This window comes from Lipotes vexillifer, unplaced genomic scaffold, assembly GCF_000442215.2.
Source record: "Lipotes vexillifer unplaced genomic scaffold, Lipotes_vexillifer_v1.1 scaffold182, whole genome shotgun sequence".
Lineage (NCBI taxonomy): Eukaryota > Metazoa > Chordata > Mammalia > Artiodactyla > Lipotidae > Lipotes > Lipotes vexillifer.
The window spans coordinates 5,335,409-5,346,111 of NW_006798798.1; the positions used below are offsets into that span (position 1 = coordinate 5,335,409).

General features: G+C 54.9%; 1 protein-coding gene across 1 annotated transcript in view; it reads left to right on the forward strand.

Annotated features, from left to right (window-relative positions):
* The first annotated feature begins 31 nt into the window (after window positions 1–31).
* Window positions 32–10,703, forward strand: part of HPN (hepsin) — a 17,641-nt gene continuing 6,969 nt past the window's right edge. The window contains exons 1-4 of the mRNA XM_007470971.1: window positions 32–191; window positions 758–827; window positions 6,845–6,946; window positions 7,035–7,076. Of these exons, the coding sequence (XP_007471033.1) occupies window positions 812–827; window positions 6,845–6,946; window positions 7,035–7,076 (160 nt within the window). The 5' untranslated portion in view covers window positions 32–191; window positions 758–811. The remainder of the gene's footprint in view (window positions 192–757; window positions 828–6,844; window positions 6,947–7,034; window positions 7,077–10,703) is intronic.

Sequence of the window (10,703 nt, forward strand, 5' to 3'; positions counted from 1 at the left end):
CCTTCCCCCGCCTCTTGCCCAGCCCCCTCCTCCTCAGGTGAGGCAGCCAGGCCTAGCAGGCCCCGTGCCACCGCCGCCGCTGCCTCTGGGGCCGCCGCTGCTGAGGGGCCACCATGCTCCTGCCCAGGCCTGGAGACTGACCCTAAACCGGCACCATCTCTCAGCTCCGCCCCCACCTGCTGGACCCCAGGGTAAGGACCAGGGTCCTCAGTTCCGGTCCCCAGGACGTGGGCCCCCTCACCCAAACCCGCCCTAATGCTCAGCTCCCAGTGGAAGGGCTCCCAGGGACCCGCAGGGTGGGCTGTCAGGCTGCCCCCCAAGGACCTCAGAGTTCCAGCCCCCTGTGCTTCGGGCTCCAGGATCGGCCCCAGTCTCCTCCTCCCTCGGACCCCGGAGTCCAGGCCCCTGTGCCCCTCCCCCGAAGGAGGGCTGGCCCCCAAACCTCGCTTTCCCCCGGGCCCAGGAGTTGCGGCCCCAGGTCTTCTCCTTCAGACCCAGGAGCTCAGAGCCCTGGTCTCCTGCTCACCCAGGCCCAGGCGTATGGGGTCCCCCAGGCCTACAAATCCAGGCATCCCCCTGGCTGCTGGTCACACACTGACCCCATCCTTGAACCCAGCCCAGTCTGTGTCCGTGATCATGGCGTGCTCTGGCCGGGGCCCAGCCCCTCGGCCTCCCTGGATGGGCGCCTGGGACTGGGGGCACAGGGGCTGGCTTGGGCTCCCCCAGGCCCTGCCTCCTCCCGTTCATCTCCCCACAGGTCCCGCCCCGGCCCAGGAGGTCAGCCGGGGAATCATTAACTAGAGGCCGTGACATGGCGGAGAAGGAGGGTGAGTCCCCCCTTCCCTGAGCCCCAACTTTGGCTCCGCCTGGCGCCCTTCCTTCTGTGCTTTCTTCCCAGCCCTCCACCCCCTTGGAGCCCCCTCTCTCTGGCGCCCCTCCTGGGGCCCATCCCCACCCGCTTCTGAGGCCTCCTCTACCCGATTAACTGTTAACCACATTTTCTGTGGGGCTGTGCCACCACCTGCCTCCCTGCCACCCCATATGACCTTCCTGCCTCCTTGCCTCAGTTTCCCCTCATCCCCCAGTGATCTCTCAGCTATCCCTGGACCTGTCCTCTACTTGCGGCCAAGGCGGGGAGACTAGCTATCACAGACTCCGGAGTCAAATACACCGGCTTGCATTCGAATTGCCTTCTGCCACTTTTTTGCTGTGCCATCTTGTGAAAGTGTCGTCGTTTCTCTGGGCTTCATTCCCCCCCTGGGTCAAGCATGGATTCTAATGCTACCTGCCTACCTACCTACCTACCTACCTACCCACCCACCTACCTACCTACCTACCGTGAGGTTGTTGGGAGCACGTAAAACACACAAGGCACCAGCATGGGGCTCAGCCTGTAAGACAGATGCGGTGCACCAGAGCTGTCGTGGAAGAGGTCGGCCGACTTGGAGTCCTGGGACCCAAGACCCCCACCGATTCCAGACGTTCCTCCCACCTCCTCACACTGTGGGCAAAACAGCAGAGGGAGGACTTTGGACTCAGTCCGGATGGATGGAAAGGGGAGAGACAACAGAGAAACTGCTCCAGGGATGGTGGGGAGAAACCACATCCTCAGAGTGGCGGGCACTCGAGGGCTCATGGAAGCCCCTGGCAGGGGCTCCAGACACCCTGGCTCCTTCTTACCCTGGTCCACACTTGGGAGCCAGCTGGAAGGGCCCAGTTAGGGGTTGCCTTTCCTTTCCACGCTCCCCAGCTGGGGCCGACTCGCTCTCTTCTTCCTGGAACCAGACTAGCTGGGTTTGGTCCCAGGCAGTATCACTTTCTAGCTGTGAGGCCCTGGGCAGGTGACTTACCCTCTCTGGGCCTCGTTTCTTCCTCTGTAAAATGGAGACAGTACTAGTGCCCACCTCAGAAGATGGTGTGAGGGTTTACATGCCGTGATAGGCAGGAAGCCCTGAATGTGTTGGCTGAAATGATGGGTGTAGATTACTGGCCTCTTTGGGTCTCAGCACAGCTAGCAAATCAGAGCCCAAATCATTCAGCTGTGGCCCAGAGTAAATCCAGGCTCCCAGTGGCTCGGGAGAAGGTGCTTGTGCCCTTGCTGAGCAGGTGGGCAGCAGAGCCCTGCACCTTTGGAACCATTCCTTCCTGGAGCCCACTGAAGGGATCTCACCAGGCCTGGGGCCTACGGGTGAATGAACCAGGGATGAAAAGCAGAGCATGAAAAGCTGAAGGATGGCCAGAGACTGGCCTGGGGACAGAGAGAACCGAGGCACAGGGGGCTTCAGTGCATCCCCAGGCAGCTCGGGCCTGGCCCTGGAGGGGAGTCCTGCTGTCGTTTCAAACCTAGACACGAATGCTGAAAAGTTCTGGCGTTGTGGTTACTTGCTGGGTGACCCCGGGTAGGTGGCTGCACCTCTCTGGGCCTCCTTTCCTCATCTGTAAATTGGGGATGGTGATGACACCTTCCTCATTAACAGTTGCAAGGATTGTAGGAAACTGCAGGATGGGGTTAGGACAGGGCTAAGGTCGGTGTAGCTTCTGAGAACCATTGTGGCTGCAGCTGTGCTAATGTTTGTGTTACCATTCTGCTGGGTTTTTAACAAATAAATAAATAAATCTATTTATTTATTTATTTTGGTCTGCGTTGGGTCTTTGTTGCTGCGCGCGGGCTTTCTCTAGTTGCAGCGAGTGGGGGCTACTCTTTGTTGCGGTGCTCAGGCTTCTCATTGCGGTGGCTTCTCTTGTTGCTGAGCATGGTCTGTAAACGTGCGGGCTTCAGTAGTTGAGGCTCACGGGCTCAGTAGTTTTGGCTCGCAGGCTCTTGAGCTCAGGCTCAGCAGTTGTGGTGCACAGGCTTAGCAGTTGTGGTGCACAGGCTTAGTTACTCCGCGGCACATGGGATCTTCCCGGACCAGGGATGGAACCTGTGTCCCCTGCATTGGCAGGCGGATTCTTAACCACTGCGCCACCAGGGAAGCCCCATTCTGCTGTTGAAGAACACCTAAGGCGAGGTTTGGTGCTTCCTGGAGACTTAGAATCAGAGGAGGTGATACCTGAGTTGACACTCAGGATGAGGAGGGAGTAGGTAGGTGTGCCAGGCAGAAGGAAGAGCAAAGCTAACAGCTGGGGTGACAATCTGCCCGGTGTGCAGTGGCACATAGCTAATTTCGTATTTCTGTCGGTGAAGTTGGAAATGGAGTTGGGAGGGTGATTGAGATCCATTAGGACTCTTTTTGGTAAGAAGCTGGCCCATGACTGGGCAGTGCCGGGTCTCTCCACAAGGTGGCGCTGGTGGGTATTCTTTGTTTTATAAGTCCTGTCGTTTTGGTTGCTTTTTGGAACCGCTGTCAGTTGTCTGATAAGGACCCATATGGCTGTGTGGGAATTTAGGAACGCATGTTCAACCCCCAAATCTCTAATAGCCATGCTTACATCCTAGAGGGGCTGGCACCACGGGCTGAGGGCTTTAGACTCTGTCCTGGGGAGCACTGGTGAGTCATGGAGGGTAGGGACAGGTTGGATTTGGTGTTTAGGAAGATTCCCTGGGGTTCTATGTGGAGGTTGGGCCAGAAGGAGAGACTGAGCCCAGGGGTTGGATGGGGTGGGAGCAGGGAAGGAGAGAGTGGGCGGGAGACACTCAGGAGGCCTGTAGCTAAGGTGGGAGGGAGACGTCCTGCAGACGAGGGACAGTCCTGAGGATGAGGGCCTCTGAGATGGGACCTGGGGATTTGGGGAGACATTGAGGCCAGTATGGGACCTGGGAGGTGTGAAGGACCTTGGGGATTCAAGTGGGAGGCATCTAAGAGACTGCAGGACCCCCGATCTAGGACAAAGGAGAGTCCAGGGCTGGGGACAGAAAAGGGACACAGGTTGTGGAGGTGGGTAAGACAGATGGGAGTGGGGAGGCATGAGGGGGAGGAGGCCATGGCCACCCTGGGGACCCCAGATTTCAGGGAGTGTGTGGAGGAGATGGAGAAGCAGGGGGAGAATCAGAATCGGGCACAGGCAGTGTCCCAGAAATCAGACGGGGAGAGACTTCCGTTCAGAAAGTTGGAGTTGTGTACAATGAAAACAGACACGGAACTGTAGATTGAACGGAGTTTCAGAGACAAGGAGCCAAAGATGTCACTTGGGAGGGTTTTGCAGCCAAATGGTGGGGACAGAAGCACTGTCCTGTGAGAAGACAAGGGCAGCCTAGCGCCCTTGGAGGAACAGAGAGCAGAGCCTCAGGGGGAAGCTTGGGGGTCCTGGCTTACCCAGCCCTTTCGCCCGTGAGGAATCACGGAAGGACGCTGCTGCCTCTCACACAGTGAGGACGCTTTCCTGCCTCAGCAAAGATACGCAGTGAGAATGCCTCTCACGCCAGGGACCCAGAGTGAGGATGCTTCCTGTCCCACCAGAGGCACCTGTTTGGGGGTTGCCCGAAGTCCCCTGGACCAGAAGCCATGAAAGCAGGTTTTGCCTCTCACCTTAAGAGACACAGGGTGGCAATGCTTCCTGCCCCAGCAGACGTGCCAAAGCCCCTGGGCTGGGCTCTGAGTGGCCCAAAGCTCTGCAGGCACATCTGAACACAAAGGAACCAGGACAAGCCTGACTGCTGGCGGAGCTGAGACCTCCCACTGGAACCAGGAAGATGGTTGGGGGTGGAGGTGGGGACCTCTCTCCTCAGGGAGACAGGAAGGGGTCAGCCAGCCAGGGCTGGGCTGGCCTGGTCCACTGGGGCCTCTTTGGAGGGAGGAGCACGTTGACGGGAGTGGCTGGGCTCTCAAATTCTTAAGACACTCAGACAATAGGCATCCCAGGAAGGTGCTGGACTGCTCCCTGCTCCATTCCGGGTGCTGGCCTGGCCCTGTGCCCATCAGCCGTACTGCCATAACACAGATGGCAAAGCTGGGAGGTCCTGCAGCCCTGGGAGGGCCTTGCAGATGCCAAGGGCAGTCGGGTGCATTCCAGGCCCAGCAAAAGCTTTCAGCTGCCTTTTCCCTTTGGTCCTCCTGATCTCTAGCAAAAGGGTTGGCTTTTCAGCCCCAGGGCCCCTGTTGCACTGGGAATAAAATCCCTCTTGTCCGGGGGCTGCCAGCCCTCCCCAGCTGGCCCCAGCCTTGGTCCCACTGCCTTCCCCAAGCTCACGCCATTCTGGCCACATCAGTGGCCTCTCTTGCCCTCTAACCCACCATGCTTATTCTTGCCTCAGGGACTTTGCCTGTGCTGTTCCCTCTGCCCACTGTGCCCTTCCATGAGAGGTCTTTGCTTGGCTGGTCTCACCCCTCAGGTCTCTGCTCAAAAGTCACTTCTTGGGGAGGCCCTTCCTGAACACCCCACAGAGCACTGCCACTCCCAACCCACATCATTTTCTTCATAGACTTTGCCACGATCTGGAAATTATCAAGTTCATTTACTTGTTTACTTGTTTTGGTTTTCCCCTCACTTTACACACATGGGAATGTGAACTCCATGAGAACCAACATCTCATCTGTCCTGTTTTGGGATGTGTCTCCAGAGCCTAGAATGGTGCCAGGTACACAGTGAATGCTCAATAGGACAATGAATGAATAAAGTCCCATTTTACTGATGAGAAAACTGAGGCCCAGAGAGGTGAAGGGAGTTGCCCAGGACCACACAGCTCTAATGATTTAAAGGGATTTATTGACCAATAAAAAATGAAAAATAAATAAATAAATAAAAGCATTTATTGAGAACTTGCTATATGCCGGCCACTATAGCACAGGGAGGGCTGGCATGGCTTAGTGGTTATACACTTGGACCCCAGTGCCAAATCTGCCCAGGGTTCAGGACTCAGCACTGCCTCTTCCTGGCTGAGTCACCTTGGGCAGGTGACTCCACTTCTCTGAGCCTCAGTTTTCTCTGTCTGAAAAATGGGAATCATAACTTAGATAAGGACTGAATAAGTTAATGCGTTCAGAGCGGTGCTTGGCACATAAAATGTGATAAGAGTATGCTTATTATTATTATTATTTAAAAGAACTTTAAAACATTATACTTAGAGGTGTGTGCTAGGTGGATGCCCATTAAATAGATGAGGAAGCTGAGGCTCAAAGAGGCGACACCACCTGCCCAAGGTCCCACATAGGAATGGGTAAGGTCAATATATATATGTATTTTTTTGGCCGCGCCACACGGCATGCAGGATCTTAGTTCCCAGACCAGGGATCAAACCTGTTGCCCGCTGCAGTGGAAGTGCAGAGTCTTAACCACTGGACAGCCAGGGAAGTCCAAGGCCAATATTTTTAAGTGAGGCTGGCAAATTTCCAAATGTAGGTTCTCAACCTCCAGGGGCAAATTTGACCTTGGAGCTGGGTCCTTTGGGAGAGGTCTGGTTTTGGGGGGTTCCCAGGGGCAGAGGGTCTGGTATAGCAGAGAGAAGTGAGGCAGTGAGGAAATGCCAAACAGCAGGGAAGAGAGTTGCCAAGAGGGCAAAGGTCAGGGGTCACAGCCCCCAAGAGGCTCCAGGAACCTCTGGGAAAGTTAGCAGAAGTGAGACGTTCAGGAAAAGACGGGACAACGTGATGAAGAAAATACAGAAGCGCAGCGTCATTGGGGAGGAGAAATCCCTTAAGTGCCAGGAATATAGGCAGGGAGGGCGGAAGCTGTCCCAGCCACGGCTCTTCCCAGCTGGAACACTTGGGGGGCTGGACACCTGGTTGTCCTCGCCGCAGGGGAGGGACGGCCCTGCCAACTGTTCACTGCAGGAAACTGGGTCCGGGGCAGGGCAGGCTCAGGCGTGCTAAGTTGGCCTTGGAGCAGGGCAGAGCTGGCCCCGTGCTCAGATCCTGCCACAATGAGGACAGACCTGGCAGTGGCCCCAGCATGGTGTCTATTGCAGGTGGCCGGACTGTGCCATGCTGCTCTGGACCCAAGGTGGCAGCTCTCACTGTGGGGACCGTGCTGCTCCTGACAGGCATCGGGGCAGCGTCCTGGGCCATTGGTGAGAGTGGACGGACCCCTGCGCCTCTACCCTCCCCTGCCCCCTGCAGTTCCCAGCCTACCTGCCCTCACCTCTGCCTTCTCTGCAGTGACCGTTCTACTCAGGAGTGATCAGGAGCCGCTGTATCCAGGTGAGTAGAGCGTGCTGAGACCCTCTGGGGAGCCCTGGAGGAAGCCTGTACCTGGTGGGAACTCAATGAAAGGATTTTTTGGAATGGACTCGTATTGTTGCTCTAAACACTTCACTTGTCTAACCCAGTGTTTTTCAGACTCTAAATATGTTACCCGTTAGTGCACCATGAAATTAGTGAGCTGAAAACCACACTTTAAAAAGTATAAAATAGATTTAAAAAATCAGAGTGCATCTCTCTCAGTAAGAAGTTCTGTTAAGCTTTTCTTTTGGTTTTATGAGGGTGGGACCGATATTCTCTCCATATTACAGATGGGGAAACTGAGGCTTAGAGCAATGCCATAGTTCACCCCAGAAAACAGACGTTCAAGGCTACGTCATAATGTAAAAATGTGTTTCTTATTGCGGAACGTGGTCAAAACATGTTTGAGAGGTACTGTATGAATTCAGCCAGCCAACCTTTTTCTAGCTCTCCTTGGAGGTAGCTGCTGTTATTATCCCCATTTACAGATGTGGAAAGTGAGGACCAGAGAGGACATGCAGCTGGTAAATGATGGGGCCACGAATAGCTCTTTGACTTGACTGGTAGAGATGTATCTGCATGCAGGTGGGAAGGAGTGGCCACACAAATAGATGCAGAAACTCACTGTGGAATGAATGAATCTTCCCAAATGCCAACTCCAAGCTGCTGTTCTGTGGCTCAGGGCAGCAGGAAGAATGGGGAAGTTGGGTGATGGGATGCATTTTTCACTCCCACAAGCCTCATCTAGTTCCATAAAGGACTCAGCTCACATTAAGAGCAGAAATGAACATCTAGACAAGGAAAGCCACCATCAAGGTCAACCACCACAGTTGACAGAGCATTTACACCTGCCAGGCACAGGCCTCAGGGCTTTGCAGGTATTGATTCATTAAATCCTCCCCACAGCCCATTTTAATATGGGGAAATGAGGCTTGGAAAGACCAAGTGACTTGCCTCAGGTCCCTGGGATCGGAACCAGGCAGCCTGGATCCAGCTCTTGTGCAGAACTACTATACTCTATTGTTTCTCAAGAAACAGCCAAGTGAGTTGCCATAGTGGCGGCTAACACATGCCAGGCCCTGGCTGCAGCCTTTGCACAAGAGCCCTGTGAAGTCGGGGCCATTATCATCATCCCCATTTTGCAGATGGGGAAACTGAGGCCCAGTGAAGTGAACTGACTTGTCCAAGTCCGCACATTGAATAAATGGCAGGGCAGAGGGGTCATGCACTTGCCGGAAGCTCGCTACTGCCACGGGGCCGAAAGGAGCCAGGCTCCAAGGCTCCTAGGATGTGGGCCCCTCTCCATCCTCACCTCATGCTTGCTTCCAGTGCCCTTCAGGCTCCAGCGCATGGGCAGCTCTCACGCCCTCGAAGGACCCTCCCTGCACCACTTTCTTTCCCGCTCACACCCCGCTCACACCCCGAGGCAGGTTTCAGGGTCTTGCACCATCACTGCTGAGCTGAGGCTCACACCTGTCCTGCCCTCTCTGGTTCTCAGAGTCCTCATCTGGAAACTGGGAGTGAGAATTAGAGGAGGTAATGATCCGTGCAACACTTGACTCAGCCAACTTGGTTAACATGGGCTTTTGTGTCTCATGCTTCAGGCTGTAACTTTCCTGAGCAGGGCCTTTCTGCCCCCAGGCTCCACACTGCCCCCCTACCCCCAACCCCGCTCCCCACAGCCATCCTGCTGCCCCTGGTAAAACCCTCCTCACACTCGAAGTTCATGATTTACTCCTGGTGAATTTCAGGAGGGCAGGGGCATTTTGTTTACTGCTCCAGACAGTGTCCAGCACATAGTAGGTGCTCAGGAAACCTTTGCTTAATGAATAAGCATGAGGACAGATCGCCGACATGAACCAGCTTGTCCTGGGCCTCCAGCTGGAAAGTAATTAGGCCACGATTCAGACCTGGCTCTGGCCAACGCCAGCACTGTGCCCTTCCATTATACTCGGGTTTTTCAAAAACGTTGGGAAATTACAAAATGAACAAACAAAAACAACCCAGAAATTATATCCCCACCTCACTTTTCTGGGATTTTCACACCTCTAAATATATCAGACAATTTGGTGAGCAAACCAGGTGACCCAGAACATACTTTTTGCATTGCTTAAAATAATACAAACAAGAATAAAGAGTTTAGAAGTGAGAAACAGTGGCACAGAATATAGTTTTAAAAATACTTGGAGGGGGCATTTGATATTCCCTCCTCCCTCCCTCCCCCCTCCCTCCAAATCCATCCATAAAGTGAAAATTTTTTCCTAAAACCTCACACTTTCTGGAAATCACATTCCTGGAGCACTAAGTCATTTAAAAATAAGAATTCACTCCCACCCACAGTTGGTGTTTCAGACCCCAAGTCTTGGTCTGGGGACTCAGTGGGTGGCGGGCACCACCCAGCAGAGGTACCAGGCATCCCTGGGCCCCACCTGGAGGCCGTGACTAAGGCGAGCCAGCCAGGAAGCTCCCAGTCCAGGCTGTGGGTGAGTATATTTAGGGTGGGGACAGGTAAGGGTCCATGAGAACCACAGAAGGAGCAGGGAGTATGCAGGTAGTCAGGCCTGGGTTCAAATCCTGGCTTTGCAGGTTCCTAGCTATATTCCCCCGGGCAAGTATAGCCTCTCCAAGCTTCAGTTTCCCCATCTGCAAGATGGGCATAGAAATGGTCTCTACCTTCCAGGATGGTGGTGGGATTCAAAGAACCCCCCAGATATGACACATAGCATGGGGTCAGCCCACTGACATCCCCAGGAAACATAGCCAGTGTTATTATTACTGTGCCATTATTGTTTAACCCTCAGGAGGGAAGCCACTAGAGAGGCTGTCTAGGGCAACGTTAAAAGCTTGGGGTTTGGAGTCCCTCAGGCCTGAAGCACATCCTCTGTCTGCCTTTCTCTGTCCTCAGCAGGATAGGGTTCTCCCTGGAAGTCCTGCCTCCCCTCCTCCAGATCTGTGGGGCTGTGGGAAGACTGCTCAGCTTGGGTGTGGCCTCACCAAGTTCTTCCTACGAGGATGCAAAATTGAGTTTGCACCAGATTCATGTCCCCAGAATGTGCTCTCAGAACACCAGCCATGCAGGAGGCTCAGGAGAAAAGGGGTTCACAGCCGATCTTTCCCCAAGCTTACTCCTCCCCACCTTCCCCATCTCAGTCAGTGGCAGCTCCATCCTTCTGGCGGCTCAGGCCAAACACCCTGGAATTGCCCTCAGACCCTCTTACCCTCACACCCACATCCAACCTCAGCAGACCCTGTGGGCTCCACCCACAGAATCTATCCTAAATCTAAACTCTGTTCCCCCCCGCCGCTGCCCCGACCCTGGCCCAGCCTCCATCCTCTCCCTCCTGGACCATCACACAGCCTCCTCCCTGGTCTCCCTGCTCCCATCCCGCCCCTACAGTCTGCTCCCCACACACAGCCAGAGGGAGCCTGTGAACCCCTGAGTCAGATCAGGGCCCTCCTGGCTCAGAGCCCTCCTCTGGCTGCATCTCACTCCTGGTAAAAGCCAAAGCCCTAGTGTCAATCTAGTCTTGTCTCCCATCTCCCCTCCCCTAGCTCACTCTGCTCCAGCCTCCTTGCTGTTCCTTAAACATCCCCCGTGTCTCCCCG